Source organism: Ursus americanus, chromosome 22, assembly GCF_024610735.1.
Source record: "Ursus americanus isolate L20-20 chromosome 22, mUrsAme1.1.p, whole genome shotgun sequence".
NCBI classification, from domain to species: domain Eukaryota; kingdom Metazoa; phylum Chordata; class Mammalia; order Carnivora; family Ursidae; genus Ursus; species Ursus americanus.
This window is the reverse complement of record NC_142148.1, coordinates 53233593-53253541: the sequence shown is the minus strand read 5'-3', so window position 1 is coordinate 53253541 and position 19949 is coordinate 53233593. Positions and strand designations below refer to the sequence as shown.

General features: G+C 55.8%; 1 protein-coding gene across 1 annotated transcript; it reads left to right on the top strand.

Annotated features, from left to right (window-relative positions):
- Nucleotides 1–4478: 4478 nt before the first annotated feature.
- On the top strand, nucleotides 4479–16395 carry LOC123800935 (DENN domain-containing protein 3-like). Its single transcript, XM_045810882.2, has 6 exons — nucleotides 4479–4516; nucleotides 5429–5543; nucleotides 7748–7890; nucleotides 10858–10969; nucleotides 14787–14906; nucleotides 15262–16395. The coding sequence occupies exons 5-6, from the start codon at nucleotides 14796–14798 to the stop codon at nucleotides 15751–15753; spliced, it is 603 nt and encodes a 200-aa protein (XP_045666838.2). The 5' UTR covers nucleotides 4479–4516; nucleotides 5429–5543; nucleotides 7748–7890; nucleotides 10858–10969; nucleotides 14787–14795; the 3' UTR covers nucleotides 15754–16395.
- The last annotated feature ends 3554 nt before the right edge of the window (nucleotides 16396–19949 follow it).

Here is a 19949-nt window from a genome sequence, read left to right as displayed (position 1 = left end):
GTTAGGGTGTGTGTGTCTCACTTTTTAATTAGCTCTGGTTTTTTGGACTGAAATGGTTGTTCCCGGGGAGGGGTTAGTAAATCAGTGTGGGCGAGAGAAGAGCAGGAGTGACTGTCCCCAGGCTGTGAGAACAGACCTTGTCTCGCCCGTAGGGGAGGGGCCGTTGCAATGCTCTGGGATCCAGGACTGTGCGTTCAGGAACTTACTCTGATGACCCAGTCGGACACGTGCACGTATGTATGGCAGACACTGTTCACCGCTGCCTTTGCTCAGGTTGTGCGTGTGACGAAGAAGAGAGCATGCCAGCTATCCCTCGGTAGGGCTGTTACTGCGTCGTCCCCGTGTGGCACCATACAGCTGTGACAGGGAATCAGCCACCCCATATGCTGAAGTGGAGAAAAAAGCTAGTGGAACCAGTAAAAGGAGATGATTGTATGTAGGGGGACAAATCATATTGATATATACGCACATAAGAAACGTGAAGGCTGTAATCTCCGCTGTGCATAGTATTACCCACCCTTTCGTGGAATTAGGGGGAAGGCCTTTCCTTTCTATTCTTATGTATTTTATTCTTCCTGTATTGTCGTTAGCTTTTAACATGAGACTGCATTGCTTATCCAACCAGAAAAGACGCAAGGACATACGTTCGGTGGAAAAACAGATGTGTGATGTATGGCCAAATGCCAAGTTGGCTGAATTTAGGCCATCTTACTTTAAGGGACTAGATAAATGGCGGGGCGAGAGGTAGTCTCCTGCCGTTAGCATGATGACCGCATTCCCTTCAGCATCCGGACTGCTGCGCTCTAAGAGGTCGCGGAGCGCGAGGATGTGAATGGATGAGCAACCTCCGCTGAGAGCCGTCGGCTGGCTGAATGTGGGGACACAGAGAGACCACACAGTCCCCGGCCCAGCCCACCAACAGCTCTGAAGGTGATAGAGTACAACGTGGAAGGCATCAGTGCTCTAGGTGCTGAGCCAGGGCAGGGGGAGGCGGAAGGAGGTGCTCTAGGAGGTGAGGAGGGAGGAGGTGCAGGGGAGGTGGAAGGAGGTGCTGTAGGAGGTGAGGAGGGGAGGTGGAGGTGATGGAAGGAGGTGCTGTAGGAGGTGAGGAGGGGAGGTGGAGGTGATGGAAGGAGGTGCTGTAGGAGGTGAGGAGGGGAGGTGGAGGTGATGGAAGGAGGTGCTGTAGGAGGTGAGGAGGGAGGAGGTGAAGGGGAGGTGGAAGGAGGTGCTGAAGGAGGTGAGGAGGGGAGGTGGAGGTGGTGGAACGAGGTCCTGTAGGAGGTGACGAGGGAGGAGGTGCAGGGGAGGTGGAAGGAGGTGCTGTAGGTGGTGAGGAGGGCAGGTGGAGGTGATGGAAGGAGGTGCTGTAGGAGGTGAGGAGGTGAGGTGGAGGTGATGGAAGGAGGTGCTGTAGGAGGTGAGGACGAGAGGTGAAGGTGATGGAAGGAGGTGCTGTAGGAGGTGAGGAGGGGAGGTGGAGGTGGTGGAAGAAGGTGAGGAGCCAGGGGCTTGATGGTCTAGAAGAGGCGCCTTGTCCTGGCTGCAGGTGAGGAAAGTCTCCCTCCAGTGGGGGTGGAGGGGGCATCCCTGGTGAAGAGGAGGAGCGGGGAGGGGGTGAGCACGAGTCCAGCGGAGTGGAGAGCAGGGAAAAAGCACAGCGTTGGACCATGGGCGCTTGTGTCTGGAGACCGAGAGGTTCAGCAGGGCACGGCTTTGGGGGCACCCTGGCTTTGGAAGCAGGCTGGCCTGCTGCTCAGGCGTACGATGCAGGTCGTCGTCCTGCCCTGTGACGTAGCACACGTGTGCCACATACATGGAATACGTGGTAATAACGGTAATGTATGGAAACAGATTCCATTTTCATGCTGGTGGAGGGACAGGGATGGTGTGTGAGGCTGGTTTGGATCCATCGAAGGGTCTGCAGGGGTAAAAAGCTGGTGCCAGTGGCAGGAGCCACCGCCCGTTGGGGCAGGTGATGAGGTCACATGTGTTCTGTTTTTTAAGATTTTTATTTATTTATTTATTTATTTATTTATTTATTTATTTATTTATTTATTTGAGAGAGAGTGAACACAGCGGGGAGGGGAGAGGCACAGAGGGAGAGGGAGAAGCAGGCTCCCCGCTGAGCAGGGAGCCGGACCTGGGGCTCCATCCCAGGACCCTGAGATCATGACCTGAGCCGAAGGCAGACGCTTCACCGACTGAGCCACCCAGGTGCCCCCCCTTTGTGAGAGTGGACAGTGCGGGTCGGGCGCCCTGGGCCGGGCGGGAGGAGGCGATGCCATTCTCATGGCAGAACCCTTGAAGGATTAGTTTGTGGAGTCTGTAGCTGCTCTAAGTCCCGGGGTGGGTGGCTGCTTGGTCTGCAGGTGCGCAGCTGGGCTGGCACTGGGGCTGCTTTCAGAGACTTTTCTGCGGTTGGTGGCTCCGAAGACCCGAGGGTCACTGTCTTTATCACAGGCAAGCATATGGGCGGAAGCTTGGGTTTTAGGGAAATCAGCAGGAGCTTAATTTTTGAAGCTGTGAGTTTAAGGGACCCGCCTTATGTCTGGAGGCAGCTGGGTGCGGTCTGGGACTGGCAAGAGGTCTGAGCTGGCAGTGGGACTCTGGGCGCCGTCCCTAGGTGAGGACACCATGTGAGTGTGGAGACTGCCAGCCAGGCGGGGCACTTGAGGAGGGGCAAGGAGTCAGCCCTGGGGGGGTCACAGCCTGGAAGGAGGGGTCTGCCGGGGCCCTACCCAGGAGCGTCAGGGCAGAGGGGAAGAGCAGAGGGGGGTTTGCAGGCAAGGGGCCGGCTCCACGCTGTGACCACCTGTGCCCAGTGCTCACCGATGTGATGTTTGACGTGAGGAAGGAGCGGACGTGCATACTTTCATAGTTAAGTAGGTCCGAACTGCTGGATGGTGATAAGGAAAGTTTTAGAAAGGTTTTATAGAACTCAAGACGTGGTTTCCTTTCATGCCTGATACACAAAGATGTAAACATTATCCAGTACTATGGATTTCCCATGTTTGGTCTTTGTTCCCACTGGTACTAAACTTTTTTCCAAATGTAAAGAAATTATTGCCTGAATTTAAATTATACAGAATAAAAATAAGCTTTTTGAGTTTAGAGAGTGTATTTACTGATGGGAGTTCCTTGTATGAATCCTCTCAAGGGTAAGAGTTCCCCTTTGGCTCCACGATTCTTACTGAAACGGTGATGCTGGCTGTCCCTTCCCTGCCGGTGACAATTCCATTTCTCCTGGTGACAACGATGTCCTTCCTCATGCCCTCTCTGAGTCCCTCAGAGATCTTTGATTCCGCGCAGCCCACCCCACCCCGGCATCCTCCCACCTTCCCACATGCTTGCCACCCAGCGAATCCTGCCCCTGACTTCTGTTTCTCCACTAGCTTGGAGCTGACCTGCCCGTTTCTCTGTCACGGCCTGTTGACCTCTTCTGGGAGCTCGGGGAGCAGCCCGGCAACTGCCTCTGCGGAGTGGCCCGTCTCAGGCATCGTAGCTAGACAGAACGGAGGTCGGAGGCAGAGCCCGTGCTCTTCATATTATCTGGGGGAAGACTGAAAAGACAAAAGGTTTTGTAAAAATCGGGTACCAAGTTAAAGTTCGAAAGTGTTCAGGCTGAATGACCCTGTTGTGTAGACCTGGGGTGACCGTTTGGTTGCTGGAGGAAGGGTGTGTCTCTTCTCTCTGAGGCCGGCAGTCCTTCTTCTCACCCCTCGGTCCGTGTCCCCAGGTCAGTGGCAACAGGACCACTGGCATGGGGCATGACGCCGGCACCCCATCTGTACTGGGCTGGACAGTATGCGGCCCCCCCAACCTGGGAGGGCACTGGGGCCTCTGGTGTGGGGGCTGGGGTTGAGCCTTTGACCTGCGACCTTGCCCCCTTGAGAGGGAAGCTCAGGGATGCGGCGTTCGCTGCTGCAGTCCAAGCAGAGCTGGATGTGAACTGAGGTCTGCCTGTCAGTCCTGGGCTGGCAACTGCCGGGCTGTGTGCCCAGGGGCAGCCGGAGAGCCAGACCCTGTGCTGTGGGTGACTTGCCTGAACGCATGGCCTGATGGGTCCCTAAAAGCAGCTTCTTTGCCGTCCTTCCTGTCCTGGGCCACTGGTGGGTGAGGCCACACACACACGTGGGTGCGGAACCGGCACTCTGGCGGGTCGAAGGGGAACAGAGCGACAGTGGGTGCTTGGACAGAAGGCGCACAGCGGAGCAAGGGTAAGCGCTGTTGGCTTACTCGTATTACTCCCTTTAGGTGTCCCTGAAGCAGGGGGTCAGCAGCCCCTCTTCTCTCGATCTGGAGGTCCTGTCGGTTTTTGTGCCTCCTTTCGTCAGTAAGGATGACAGTCAGATGGCTGGCGCCCCCTCCGCGACTCTGAGCAAGACCAGAAGGCGCTCCTTCAGAAAGAAGAGGGACAAGCCCAAAACGGAGCCCTGGAAGGGCCTCCCTCCTGAAGACATTAGTGTCCCCAACGGTGTGGACCTGCTTGGCCTGCCTCAGCTCTGCTTCCCAGGTATCCCCCGCCCTGCTTTCCCAACTCCCCCATGGTGCTTTCTAGAAACCAAGTCAAGAAAGGGTGACAGACGGGGGGGCTGGTTACCCCTGGCAGCCCCGAGGCCAAACTGCAGGTCTCAGTTCTCTTAATCTTGGGGGTTTGGGAGCTGAAGGACGTGCAGCCCAATAGTGCAGCCCCCATGTTTTGGAGAGCGAATCCCAGACGAAGGGCTGTCGGGATCGCCAGCACGGTTGGTAGAGGTGCTTTCCAAGGATTTTCACTTCTGATTGACAGGCCCGTCTTCCAGAGGTCCGGCCGGTGGGTCAGGATGAGTCCAGTTAGCCTGCAGCATCTCCCCCCAGAGTGCACTTCCGCCGGGCTCTCTGGCCCCTGTTTTCTGGGGACCCCGGGGCCTGTAGCCCGGGCTCACATGCTTTCCCCACCTGGCCTGTTCCCGGCAGTGGGTGGCCCTCATGTTTTCCACTGGTCTTTGAGAAACGCTGAGTGGCTGGTGTAGAAGACTCAGACTAGGGACTTCCCGTCCGTCATTCCCTGTCTGGGAGGTTCCATCGGGAATGGCTGCTGTCTCCCGGTCTCAGGGATTACAACCCGGGGACAGCTAGGACAACCCCTGCACCTGCCATGCTCAGAAATGGTCGCCTCCCCCAGGCACACCCCAGAGGGTTTGTCTGCGGTTGTTCTTATGTTCCTTCGCTAAATTCTGCAGAGCACAGAGGGTGGCTGAGAAATGGGCACCCACGGAGGGACGGAGGGGGCCACGGCTGGCTGGCGGCCCGACCCCCCAAGTGCCACAGCTGGCAGGGCGAGGACAGGTTCTGTAGGCCGCAAAGTGGGCTCACGGAGAGCCCAGCCTTGGAGGTGGATGCCACGGGGCCGTGCCGAGATTTCCTCTTCTTTCTCTACCCGCAGGGGGCGTGTACGTGGCCTCCGAACCGAAGGAGGACTGTGTCCACTTCCTGGTGCTGACCGATGTCTGTGGGAACAGAAGTATGCCGTGGTTGCCCAGTACTCCCGACCCCTGCACGTACGTGACTGCCGTGAATTCCCTCTGAAATCTGCTGGTGTTTATTTTTGCTGAAACACGCTTCCCGCAATCACCACGATTGTAATCATTTTAGCGTGTGTGGGTCAGTGGCACTAAATACACTCCCGCTGGCGGGCAGCCCCTGCCACGTCTGGTTGCAAAAGACATTCATCACCCCGGAAGTCCCGCCCCCGGCCCCCGGCCCCCGTTCTGCCCACATGGGTTTGCCTGCTTCGGACACCTGGTGTCAGTGGACTCAGGCTGCATGTGGCTTCTGTGTCTGGCTTCGTGCACTCAGTGAATGGGGTCAGAGTTCATCCACGTTGGGGCAGCAGCACCTCTGTCCTTACGGCCGAGTCCTACCACCCAGTGTATGTGAGCCACAGCTTGTTTCCCACATGTCCGTGGAGGGACATTTGTGTTCTTGTATGCGGGGTGACGGCTTTGGGCCTCCAGAGCATGACTTGGCCCTCCCCCGCCCGGCAGGGCCACGAGTGCGAGCCAGCCGGCCCCTGGAGGTCGCAGGGGCCGCCGTGCACCTGAAGAGGCGGGGTGACCCACGGCCTGTGTCCAGAGGGTTTCCAGAAGCAGCAGTGCTTTACCCTGGGGAAGTCCAGGAATCCCACACCGAGGGGGCGGTGGCTGCCCGGTTGTTCCTCCCCACTCTGCCGTCAGAGGCTGGGCCAGGTGTGCTGGGAGAATTATCCCTAAGTGTCACGGCATAAGGCTCAACTCGATGGGCTCTGTCCCTTCACGCCTGTGGATGTGCCTCGGAAACCTGTGGGAGTCCAGCATTCTGCTGATGTCTGAGTGCGCGACCTCCGTGTCTGGACTAGGTGTCCCCTGGACCCCTGGACTAGGGTGGGCAGTGGGCAGCGCGGGGAGGCCACCCCTCATGGCCGTGTGTGCGGGCTGCTGGGCCTGCGGCGTTGGCAGCCTGCCTGCTTGCCTGGGTTAGGTAGGGGTGGGAGACGAGCCGGGGGCCGAGTTCCTGCCCCTCCCTGGCCAGCGCTTCCGGCAGAGACAGGATGGGAGGCTGGATTATTCAGGAAGGTGCTTGGGAGCCTGTCTGTGAAGTGATCGCTATGAGAAGTACATGTTATTTCTCTTATCCTTAAATACATTTTAAAAAGGTCACAGCCTCTGCTTTGCCTGTGACTCCCCCACTACACCTGGCTGCTGGGGTGTGCGTGACCCCTCGCCCATCCTCTCAGTGCCTGCGTGGTTTCGGGGTGACTCTGGGCCCTACATGCTGGCCTCCCCACCTCCCCTCGTGCCCAGTGACCAGCCACGCCCTGTCCTGCGCTCCTGTCTTTCCATGGACTGCACGCGCAGCCCCGCCCGGAGTGCAGATGGCACTGTGGTCCTCATATGCCAGCTGCCCGTGTGCTCAGCCCGGTGCCGACGACCCTCCTGCACAGTCGTTCATTTAATCCACAGCGAACGGGGCTGGGAACTCTCAGCATCATCCCCATTTTACCGCTGAGGGAGCAGGCAGTCGCACAGGGAGGTGAGGGGACTTGCCTGGGGGCCCAGCACACTGACTTGAGGGCCTTGGTTCAAGGTTGGTGGGTAGACGAATGGCGTGCCCACTGCTTGCCGGGCTCTCCCCCTCTCTTGCAAGACCCTCGCGTTCACACCATCCCCAGGTGGAGCTGTTATCACGGTCCGCCGTCCCTACTGAAAAACCCCAAACAACCCTCCACGGGGGCCAGACTGTGGCCCTCAGTGATGCGCCACTCGTAAGCTCTGCAGTGGTCTGTGCCTTCTGGAATCTCGGTGCCGGTACTTTTCTCCAGCTGAGAACCCCCCCTCTCCCCCACCGACACACACACATATGGCCCAGTGCTGGAGGTTTTTTCCTGTGTAAGCAGAGCCCATGGCCCCTTCTGTGTCTTACTGTGTTCTCACTGTGTTCCCATCTGGGGTTGGGACGTGTCATTGTCTCTGCCACCTCAGCACATCACACACTGGGGGAGGGGGGCATCTGCGAGGACTGGGACTCCCAGTGACACAGGGGGGGCATCCACGCTGACTGGGACTTGCGGTGACACCGGAGGGGGCGCCAGCCGGGTGGCGGGGGAGCAGGATGCTGTCTGGGCCCCTGCCCTCTCGCTTCTGTCTGCAGAGGCCCACACTGCTGAGGATAGAAGCTGGGACCAGCTGGATCGGAGGGTGACACGGGCCTGTTGCTTTCTCTCCAGGACGAGTCGTGTTTCTACAACGGCAAGGCGCACTGGGAGCCATCCTGGCCGACCGCGGGCGTGGCTGGCTGCTTCGGACCGTTCGCGGTGTGCGTGGTCTCCAAGCTCCCCTACTACAACGCCCTCAAGGACTGCCTGTCCTGGTGAGCCCGTGCGGTGCCCGCGTGTCTGCGAGGCCACGCCTGGCGCTGGCGGTGGTGGGAGGGCTCTGGTTTGGTGATGGGAGCTCCCGTGAAGGCCCAGAGGCTTCCCGAGGCGGTAGCCTGTGGGGAAGGTCTGCCAGACAAGGGAAGATGAAACCAAACTGTGGGAAGTAAAATTAGTATGGAGGATTTTATGTTGTTTGGTTTTTTAAAAAAGACGTCCATCAGAAATAGCTCTTCTCCTGTTATCTGAGAAAATCAGGCTGCCGCTGCTGTCAGTCCTGTTAAGTTCATGACAGTTAACGAATTATCTTTTCTTGGGGTGGAATCTTGAAGTGCCTTAATGCTGATGATATTGAGTAGAAAGCCTGAGGACGTAGAGAAGTTTTGAAAACTCTAGAGAGAATCGCGTCGGGCGCACTTGCCGCCTGTCGTCGGGGGATGATTGTGGCGTGTGGACACGGTCCATCCCCCAGCCACACGCGCCCTGGCCGCCTGGTTTTCGTTCTCACCAAGTTCTAGTCTTGGAATTCTCAGTGGTTTGGTTAACGACAGAGGCGGCCAACGGAGGTTTGCCTTAATGCTGTAATACCCACCCTCCACCCCTGGCAAGTCGCAGACTTCTGGAAAGACCATCATTTTGGTTCTCACACTGTGGTCAGAGGGACGAGCAGGAATCCTTCCTGACCAAACTCACCACCTTCGGAGCTCAAGTTCCAGCACCTTAATGTTTTAGTTTTCAAAATGTGGCTGGTGTTTACCCATAGTTTGGGTCTAGCCCGCGTTTTATTGCCCCCGACACAGAACAGAGCGCTCGCCGGGTCTCCCTCCGGGACTGCGTGCTCAGTAGGGCATGTCTGCCCGGGCGTGGGCAGTGATAGGATGATAAATTAGGACAGGGTCCCTTTTCGTTAATTAACTGGTAATCTTCAGCACCTGAGGGTAGGTGGCTTGTGCACCCATCTCGTTTCCTCTTCTGTGAATTGGGGGTGGTGTTGCCACCCTTTCTCGAACGGAACGGGTTCGGGCCTGCGGGGAGGACAGCACCTGCTTCACTTTCTCGGCCTTTGTACGCGTGATCATTCACGTGTGACTGGCAACAAATACCATCCTGCTAGACGTTAATGCAAAGGAACATTTAACTCGAAAAACGTGTTCAGTTTCCCTGCTCCTCGAGTTTTCTGTCTCCTGATGGTCGTTGCTAAATGACCCGAACTAGAAAACAGAAAAACAGATGACAGAAATGCAAAAGGCAGTTTATAAATACAGATTTATAGATTTTTAAAATCTGTTTTTCTGCTATAATGGTGGCGTGTAAACTAGGCCTCTGTGTGGACAGAAATTGGGAGAGAATGCTTAGTTGTATTTGGGGAATTAGATTATGGAGAGTCTGGTTTTTTTTTTTTTAACTCGATACTATTCTTTGACAATAATTAAAATATGGAAGAATATTGAATTATCTCCATTTCCTGACACTAACTTCAGGAAGAGCTATTATTATTTTTAAAGATTTATTCATTTATTATTTTTAGAGAGAGAGCAGGGAGGAGGGACAGAGGGAGAGAGAGAGAGAATCCCAAGCAGGATCCATGCTGAGTGCAGAGCCTGACACGGGCTTGATCTCATGACCCTAAGATCGCGACCTGAGTTCCAATCAAGAGTCAGATGCTTAACCGACTGCGCCACCTAGGCGCCCTGACTGACCCCAGGCGGACTTATGATTTGTTACTTAAAGTAACAGCGTAAGCGCTTGGCTTGCGGGACACGCGTGGGCCCTGCTGTGGCCCTGCTGTGGCGAGTGAGGCCGGGGACCGCCCCAGGGCACAGAGGTGGGGTTTCCAGGGCAGTTGGCTGAATTTTGCCTAATGTAGACACCATGTCACCACCACTGCCATTAAGACAGAGAACATTTTCACCACGCCCCAAAGTTCCCTTACACCCTGTGGTCACTTCCCAGCCGCCTGCCCCCAGGCACCTGCTGGTCCGTCATGCGTTTCAGTCACTTGCCGCTGTGCCTTGAACAACGCGGTTTGAACTGTGCGCGTCCACGTACACCTGGATTTTTTTCAACAAATACAGTACAGTCCTATATATGTATTTTCTCTTCCTCAGGATTTTCTTAAAAACATTTCCTCTTTTCTAGCTTACTTTATTCTAAGAATACAGGATATAATGCATATTACATGCAGAATACCTGTTAATCGATCGTTCGTGTCGTCGGTAAGGCTTTAGGTCAGCAGCGGGCTATCAGCAATTAAGTTTTTTGGGGGGTTGAGAAGTTCTATGCAGGTTTTCAACTGCGTGGGGGAGAGCACCTTTAACCCCTCACATTGTTCAAGGGCCAACCGTACTTCAAAAGTCAGAATGCATTTGGGAAACAAACGTGGCCAAGCACTTTCCTTTGAGATGTTTACTCGCTGCTGAAGTATGACCCAGACAGAAAATTGCATGAATTCCAGCTGTGTAACCAGCACTCACAGCAAGAAACAGAACATGACCAGCCCCCATCCCCCCACGCTCCACCTCTCCTGTGCCCCCCTGCAGGCAGGTCCTGACCCTGGGCAGCCTCACCTTGCTGTCTGAGGCCTAGGGTTGTCGTCAGTGTCCTCCCGCCACCTCCCCCGCCCCCAGCCTGGAAGGCCCTGGGGCTGCCGGCACTGGCAGACAGGTCAGCGCTGATTAGAAATGCTAAGATGTCCTCCAGTCCCCTTCATGTCACTGCAATGTTGTGTAATCGTTCTTTCTGATGGCTGAGTAATATTCCATTGTGACGGGTAGTAAGGAGGGCACGTATTGCATGGAGCACTGGGTGTTACACGCAAGTAATGAATCATGGAACTTTACATCAAAAACTAAGGATATACTGTATGGTGACTAACATAATAAAAAATTATTATAAAAAAAGAAATGCTAAGATGACAATTGGATACTCATACTTATTTTGTGATTTGATTTTTTTTATTTTAGTTTATTGACTCATCTGAAGCTCTGTAAAGATTTTGAAGTTGACAATCACATAAAAGATTTTGCTGCAAAACTGTCTTTGACACCTAGCCCGCCGCCTGGACCGCTTCATTTGGTCATTAAATCTGGAATTTTGTCTTTTCTTTATGAATAGTAAAAGTCCTATGTCGACGATGGGTTTAATGTTTTAAACTGTTTCTTACGTTCCAGGGTGTTTAAATTACGCTTCTCAGGTTCCTTACAGAATCATCTAATTACGCTGTTTCTAGAGATGCGTTTGCCGGGCGGCCCGTGATACGTGGTGTGGAGCTGGTGATGGGCCCCCTTAGTGCTTAACACACCGGCTCATTTGGCTTATTTGTCTGGAATATTGGGTATTGTATTAAACTGATTCATGTTTTCTCCTGTCCGGGGTGATTAATGAAAAGTACCTGGCTTCCTATTTTTTGGTTTTTCCCAGTGCCACCGTGTTGTTGAATAAGTGGCCAAGCGTTTCCGTGGGTCTGGGTTCCCTGGCACGCTCGTCCTGAGATGTTGTTGGCTCTTTCACCACTTGAGGGTTTCGGGCTAAGGACAGTTGCAGAAAGGCAGCCCACGTTCCCCCTTTGCCGAGTAATGGGCCAAGACGGCTGAGCTGTGATGACACCTGTCTGGCCTGGCATCTTCCAGACTGACGCAACCACCGGGCATTTCCTCGTTCTCAAACAAGCACCTGCCAGATTAGTGTCTGGAAGAAGGTCATAGATGTCGACTCTGCTTCACTCAGTCCTTTCTGGAAGCTTAGACATAGAGATCTCGGTTCTCTACGTATTGATTATTATTCACAGTTGAAAAATTAATTTTATTTCGCAGGAGACATGTGATCATGAACTTAAAATGTATATTTTTAATATCACACTACAGTGTGTGGGATGGGGGAGGGAACCCTGCCAGATGCATTCCAGGCCCAGAGACAGAGCAAGTTGCCCCAGGACCTTGGTTCCGCTCCCAGAAACCTTTGTAGGGACGTTTATTGGGTTCTTGTTTTGTGCAAGGCTCTCATCTTTATTATGTGGATAATTGGTATTTTTTTATGGTTCAGTGAAGTCATCAAAGTTTCTGTTCTTGCTCTAATCACTCAACAAGTGTTCCCTGAGGACCGGCTAAGCAGTGAACAAAGCTGAGTTCAGGGCAGTTTGAGGGTTAACCGTATGTACTATGTTCCGCCTTTGAGCATGAGTAATGCACGAACCGCGCCCATACCCATCTTCTGTACCTCGGAGTCTTGGATGAGCTCACATTTGGTTCTCCGACTTTTACCACCCCCGTGAGAAAGTTTCCTGGGGGTCGTTCTTGATGCCTCTTCTCTTCACCCCTGCATTCCATCCATGGCTCATCCCTGACCGGCCAGCTCCCGGCGTTTGCCTCTAGTTGGCCACGGCCACCACCCCACGCAGGGCCACTGGGTCCCACCTGCGTGACTTGGGGAGCCATTGGTCTGGCCACGTCCATTCTTGACCCTTCATTCAGTTCATCCTTTGCATAGTGGCTGCAGGGACTGTTAACATCTATTCATTGGACTCTCCTCTTGTGCGTAAAAGCCCACAATGGCTTCTCGCTGCGTAGCTGCCGCAGTCCTGCATCCCTAGCCCCTGTATCAGTGTCCTGCTCTGTCTCATGTCCTCACTCCCTTGCTGACTGTTGTCCAGCCACACTGGATTTCCCTCAGTCCCTCGCAGGTGCTGCCCCCAGGCCCTTGCCTATGCTGTTCCTGGAAGTCAGGTTCTTCGGGATGGCCTCTGTGTGACCTCCCACCCGTCTCTCTGTGCCCTGCTCCCTTCCTGCAGAGCCCAGCATGGTCTGCAGTTAGGGCCCGCACACGTGTGTGTTTTGTTCAATGTCCATCTTCTCCATCGGCCTCCAAGCTGCGTTTGCGACGCTGTTACCATGCCTGCTGCTCCCACAGCTGTCGAGTGAATGAATGAACGGATGGGTCGTGTTTCGGCGTTAGCCTGTCCTGTTCACAGAGCAGGGCCTGCGTCTTGGTTCTTGCGCATTTGTCCGAATGAGCCGAGTCTGGCTCAGACTAGCCGCTGTGATCCCCCTCGTGCGGCCTCACCAGCTCTGGGGTCCTCATTGATACGTGGCCCTGACCCATCTTTGGGAGTGTTGAACCACTGTGGCTGTTCCTTGTTTTGGAAAAACCCAAGGCCAAGGTTCTTCTCTAACCCCGGAGCCGATTCAGCATGGAATTCCAGAACCCACTACAAGCAAACATTGATGGAGATGCTGTGTAGCTAGTGGTCAGGAGCTGTGGTTCCTGTGAATCAAGCGTGTGGGCGCCGGGTGGGGCATCTCCTGTCTGCGTCAGGGGCGGTGGCGCCCAGCCTCCACCAGGCCTGGCTCGGTGCCCTTTCGCGGACGGCGCCTGGACCACCGGCCCGAGAGCAGCAGACACCCCGCGTCCCTGGGCCCGCTCTGCCGCTTCTCTGCCCACCAGCGGGTCTGATTTTACGTGCTTTCAGAGCACGGCCAAGTCGCTGGGTGTGCACGTGAAATGCGCCTTTTCCGTCTCACTCTACCGGACTCACTTCCTGTGTTGCTTTGTGCGTGGATCCTATTGTCTGCGTGGGGCTACAGTCAAAGCTGAACTTTGGAAAGTGTTTCCCCGAAATCTCTCTCCCTCCTCAGTCTCTTCACCTGAGAGGTGGGGTGGACAGCAGAGCCCAGCTCAGAGGGTGTGGGTCTCACGCACGTGAGGTTGCTGGCATCCCGGGGGCCCAACAGCGTCCCTGGTAGAATGACTGGTGTTTGTATTAGTTTCTACCTGTAGTTGGGAAGCTGGTCGATATGTTTATTTTTTGAAATATTGAGGGGAATTTTTCATATAAACTTTACAATGATTCATAGTTCATCACCGCTGGGAGCATGTAACTCTGCTCTACCGTGTTTTGTTTTAAATAAAAAGGATGTTACTGTCCACACAGCGCGTCCGCCTTGATTCTGATGTGTCTTGCTTCTGTGGGCCAGTGGGTGACAAGACGGTGCCGTCGGGGAGCCCTTGCAGAAAGAAGGCTTCTCCTGCCCTCAGGTTCTTTGCACGAGCGTTCACGCAGAGCCGTGGTGATGCAGGTGTGAGCACGTGTGGAAGGCGAACATTTGTTCTCCAGCCAGTGCTCCGCATCTCTCCGTGTGTCCCCTTCCACACTTTTCCTGGCGGGAGCTTCTCTGTGCTCAGATTCGAATCTTCTCTGTGCTTGTGGCCCGGTGCTCCTCACACTTGGGTCACTCCGTTCTGCTGGTCCCCAGGGCTCCAGGGACGCTCCTGGGTGCCCCCCAAAAGGCTGACACCCACGGTCAGGAACGAACTTGCCAATGAGCTGGAAGGCTTCTCGGTGGAGGGGCCCCTACCGTCCCCCTCCATCTACCGCGTCCTTTTACACAGAAGGGGCATTCTGCAGATACTGAATTTGAATCAAAGTGTAATTTTGAGATACCATCATTGAGAAAAATAAAGTCTTTCTCAGCGATTTCTTAAAGTGCACGTCTTTAAAGAGCTTTGACAATTACGTTGAAAATACTAAGAGAATTTGTAATATGCAGTAAGTGTTCTGAGAGTAACCCGATCGTGTTTGACTTAGAACCTGTGCTGATCGGGACAGATGTCCAGGTGTCAGTTTATCTTTGCCGATGGGCAGTCTGCTAATGAAGTAAAGAGTTTAGGGAAGTTTGGCCGAAAAAGACATTCAGTACTTGATTCACGTCTGAGCCTTGCTCAGCAATTCTGTGTGTCTCTGGACTGTTTGGTTCTGTGACATATACGGGGATAGCGTGAGTCTTCAAACACGTATCCTAGGTCAGACACCCTCGGTGCCAGAACGGAGAGTCTCAGTGCATTTCGGCCTCTGCTGGGAGCGGCTCTCTGAACTAATTACGGAACTTGGTCGTCACAGATATTTAACATGAAGCCACTACAGATCGTGTTTCCCTCCCGCGTGGACCCTGAGAGCCCGGTCATCGACTTGGACCTTCACCTGCCCTTGCTGTGCTTCAGGCCCGAGAAAGTGCGGCAGGTAAGCGTCCCTCCGGACCTGGGGCGTCCGTGCTGGTTGGCTTGGTGGGGCATCTAAGCTGTCATCGTCTGGAGGGTGATTCCAGGGCACGTGTGTTCCAGAACATTCCAGAATGTTCCGAATGTTCCACAACACACTGGGAATAGTTGCTTTTTGGCTTCAAGCAGACATTCAGGACTGTGCACACCATTTACAAGCAGTGCTTTTGGGGGTTAAAGGGGCTTTCGTTTTGGCAAACAGCAGGGAAACTGGGTGAGACCTAGGCTCCACGTGGTTTTGGTGGCGCATTCACACGCATGTTCAGTGCATGGCGCGTGGTCAGAGGTGTGTACACGGTGTCGTTGATCTCCCCCAGATCCTAACGTGCCTCCTCATGGAGCAGCGGATGGTGTTCTTCTCCTCCAGCTGGGCGCTGCTACCGCTGGTCGCTGAGTGCTTCCTGGCCTACCTGTACCCCCTGCAGTGGCAGCACACGTTCGTGCCCGTCTTGTCGCGCCAGATGCTAGACTTCATCATGGCACCGACGTCCTTCCTCATGGGCTGCCACCTCGACTACTTTGAAGAAGTCAGCAAGGTTAGGCCTTGGCCATTTGCTGTAGAATGTCAGATCCTTGTGACCCCTGTGGGGACTGGCGGAGAGGGGCTTCCAAAGGGCCCTGCAGGGAGGGCCACGTGCCCTGGCCACAGGGAGAGGGTGGGCACTCCTGTCCCTGGGGCTCGTGCTCTGGGCTCCACGCACGCGGGGTGCTGTTGCACGTCTGCACCATCCTGCTGCAGTCCTCCGGGTGTTTTCGAGGCTGGGGGGTTCTGGGCGCCGGGACCCCGTGTCACGTGCCAGTCCCCTTAAATTCCCGGGGCTCCAGCGAGGAGAGTGTGGGTGTCGGCACTGATGGAGCCTGCTAACCGGCCTGGCCGTGGCTGCTTTCTAGTTTTGTGGCCTTGAGTGAGGTGCCAGCCCTTACTGAGCCTCAGCCTCCTTGGCTCTAAAGTGGGCATGTCCTCCTGGGCCGGGCTCTGTGTGGGGACCACCCCGCACCCGCCAGCACAGGGGAAGGGCTTGGCAGACCCCAGCAGCCAGTGTCCCGGTCCAGATCTTGTGTTTCTCTGGTTAAGCTTCTGTTGTTCAGTAATGCTGTGGACCATCCTACTGGAAGACGCCCCGTCTATGGATTTCCCTCCTCCTCCTCCTTCCTCTCTCCCCGCTTTTGTTTTTGAGGCAATCCGCTGGCTCCCAAGAAAGCCAGCTGGCCTCCCCAAGCTCCCAACCTCCCTGTACGCTCCGGCCTCCAGCCCCTCCGTCTCTCCGAGACCCCCGAATCCACCAACCTCCCCATCTTTCACGAAGCCCCCCAGGCCTTCTCATGTCCCCCAAACCTCCCCGTTTACCCGAGCCCTCAGCCTCCCCTCGTCCCCTGGCCTGCCGGAGCCCGCCGACCTCCCCACAAGTCCGTCCTCCACCCATCCCCGTTCTCCCAGAACCCGCCCCCTCGTCCCCCTTCCCTGGCCTCTCGTGTCCCCCCGCCGGCCTCCCCACATCCCCGTCCTCCCGGAGACCGCCAGTCCGCCCCACATCTCCCGACCGGCCCGCGCCCCGGTCCTCCCCACAGCGCCGTCCTCCCCGGGCCCCTCCCTCGTCCTCCCCACTTCTCCGGCCTCCCCACATCCTCGGCCTCCCGAGCCCCGCGCGGGAGGGGCCCGTCTCCGCCACATCCGCCCTGCGGACCGGCTCGTTGGCCCCGCTCGGCCCTGCCAACCCCCAGCTCCAGGAGCCGGCCCGCCCGCCCGCGTCCCGGCCCCCTCCCCAGGCCCGCACTCACTCGGACCGCGCGGGGCGCCGGGAGGCGAGGGCAGACCACTGCGAGGCGGCGCCGCGAACCGACGGGCGGCCCTCCCTCCCACGCCTCACGCCGCAGGCGCACAGCCGTCCCGGCCCGGCGGCGGCAGCGGTGGCAGCGGGCTTGCACCCTCGGGGCCGTGCTGCGTCCGTCGGCGCGGGCCGCGCGTGCGCGGCGACCGGCTGAGCCGGGCTTCACCGCCAAGGCGCGCGCCGGGCCGAGTCCCCGCACCGAGCTTTGCCCCCCGGCTGGGAGGACCGGGCATGCGCCCCGCGGCCCGCGCATGCCCTGCACGCCACGGGGCTCCGCTTCCGAGACCGCGCCGGACAGTCGCCCCGGGAATTCAGGACGGCAAGGGACTGAGCGCGCATGTGGTGGCCGAGTCCGGGGAAGCCTCGGCGGAGGCCGGGAGGCGCGGCCCGCCGAGCTGAGGTCCCGGGGCTCCCACCGGCGGCACTCTGGGCCGGCGGGGCTGGACCGACCTCGGGGAAGCCCTCCCACCCGCTGCCCTGCCCCCCACAGCCCGGACGCGGCCCCTTGGCAGGGCCTCCCTAGCCCGCCGCCCTGCAGCCCAGCCCCAGGGCCGGAACCCGCAGGGTCGCGCCCCCCGGTGGGCCGGGGCCTGGCCCGAGTCCTCGCGCGTGTCTTCGCCAGGCTTCCTGCCCACCCCGAGGAGTTAGGTGTCCCGGGCCCCTCTGCACACACGAGAGTGAGGCTCAGGGGTGTGTTCCGTGGCATCACAGCTAATGCTGGGCTGTACTTAGATTGGATCCTGGAAGACGGCCTGAAAGAGGCTGTGGGAGGCGGCTGGAGGTAGACAGATGTGGGGCCTGCGTGCTGGTCCCTGGGCTGCAGAAAGAAGAGGAGGACCCCCGGGATCTGGGAGTCACCAGCCGAGGGCAGCTGAGCAGACCCAGGACGCCGAGTGGAAGGGGCAAAAATGCACTCGTCCAGGGGCTTCTTCAGGCATCCTTAGGAACCTGGCGTTTGTTCTTTAGGCCGCAGGGAGCCTGGGGAGGGTTTCAAGCAGGAAGGAATATCTGATTTGTGTTCTTTAAAAAAAAAAAAAATGACAACCTTGCGGTAGGAAATGAAACCAGAGGCAGGGCAACTTTCATCTTTATGGTGTCACTTTGATCCTCACCACAAGCCAGGAGGCAGGTTAGGGCCACACTCCTTTTCAAAGGTGAACTCCTGAAGCCCAAAAAGGTAACCCACCGTTCTGTCCTCAGAAGGTATCATTTGACTCTAGTTGTAACAGAAGCAGGTAAAATAAAACAATTTTGCGTAGCAAGAGTTTTACTATATATGTTTTTGTTGTTCTTTAATGAAATGTGTTATGGTTATTTGTAGAATTTTTTTAACTCCATCCAAGTTTGCAAGGAAGTGTGTCTCTGAATGTGAGCCCCAGGGCCTTGGTCCCCAGAGTTTGCTCCACCTGGAACTCTCCTCCCTCTGGAGCGTGTCACTCCCTCATGTCTTTGAGGCTTATGTGTCACCTCATCAGATGCCAACTGACCACTCTGTGTATAATAGGAACCCCCACCCCCCACCCCCTGACTCTGCTCTGTTGTTCTGCAAAGCAGCTGTTGTCCTCCACAGCCCTACACTGTGTGCTTGTTTATTTCTTGGTTGTGTGTCCCTCTCCCAGAACGTTAGATTCATTCAAGCAGGGACTTTGTTCACTTCTGGGTCCCTGGCACATAATGAGATATTGTGGAGTAACTGAGTACAGCTTTGGGTGATGGGAAGTAAGAAACTGTTATTTAAAGTGTAAGAAGGGAGTGGGAGTCAGGGAAGGGAGTGGAGGGACAAAGGGGATTATAGTGAGGGGATCTTTGCAGGGCGGTGGGGGCGCTTTGGTAGACTAAAAATGGCCACCAACTTGTTGACGCTGCTCCCCACAGGAGATTGAATCCAGTCATTCACCCCTTGAATGCGGATGGCTCTTGTAACTTGCTTTGACCAGGAAAATGTGTCACAGGGGATGTGGTGTGACTTTTGAGCCGAAGCTGCAGGAGATGGTCTGGCTTTCTTGTCACCTGATTCTAAACAAGTCCAAGCAGGTCTGGTGAGGAGGCTGCGTAGAAGAGTGCAGATCCTCCCTGGCTGACAAGCTGCCACCTGCCAGACACGTGGGTGAGGCTGTGCTTGACCACCCAGCCCTAGCCAAGTAGTCAGCCAGCTGCGGCCACCAGAGACCCAGGCAGACCAGCACAACTGTGGAGATGCACTCAGCCCCAACCAGCCAACCAGAGAATCACGAGCAAATCAAATACTTCTGGTTTTAAGCCCTAGATGTTAGCGTGGTGACACAGCCATGGATAACTGACACATTTGATGACCTCAACCTTATCATGATGCATTCAAAACTGATGTTCTGGAGGCCGGCTTTGATTATTCCTCTGCCTAATAAAAGCAGAAAATCAGGAAAGGGCAAGACAAAAAGTGATGCAAACAGATACAAAGAGGACGAAAGGTAGACGGAGGAGATGAGCAGCAGTTTGTGCAGCCGAGACCCTCCTCATCCCCTGAGCATACTTTGTGGTGCCCAAGAGCTCAGGTTCAGGAGTCCATGGACAGTGAAGCTGACCCAGGCTCAAGTTCAACTGTTCCCCAGGGTCAGACACTAAGCAGGTGGCATAACGTCCTTGCTCATCTGTTAATAGAGGTTACAGAGAAGCTCCATAACCTTAGGTTGTTGTGGGGAGAAAATGAACTGTTCCTGTCAAACACTCGGCAGAGTGCTTGGCACAATATACCCTCCATAAGTATCATGGGGTAGCAATAGCATTCCTGTACAGGTTACTGTTCATCTTGATCATGGAGGGGCGATCATTCAAAGGACCGCCCAGAGTGCAGTGTTAATAAAAGCTGATTTTCCTCAGCTCTGTGGGTCAGATGCTGTGTCCACAGTCTCCAAACCTCATAGCAGCCCTGCAGCACGGGCATGTTAACATCATCTTCATTCTATTGTTGTGAAAACCGTGACAAAGGAAAAATGCAAGCGATGGAACAGGTGGCAGGGCTGGAGCTCAAAGCTGCAGTCTGTCCCACTGCAAAGCATGCACTCCTCCCTCTCCCTGTGCAGCCTCTGCTATGCTCAGACCCCACATAAAAAAACAAAACACACAAGACCATGCGGCTTCTCCCCTTCCTGCACTGCGCCACACAGGCTGAGCGCTGACCTTTTGTGGGAAGCATTCAG

Bases quoted from the DNA above. Each gene is read 5' to 3' on its own strand.
- LOC123800935 (XM_045810882.2), top strand. From the start codon at position 14,796: ATGAAGCCACTACAGATCGTGTTTCCCTCCCGCGTGGACCCTGAGAGC. The intron at 14,907-15,261 runs GTAAGCGTCCCT...GATCTCCCCCAG, and splicing joins GGCCCGAGAAAGTGCGGCAG to ATCCTAACGTGCCTCCTCAT.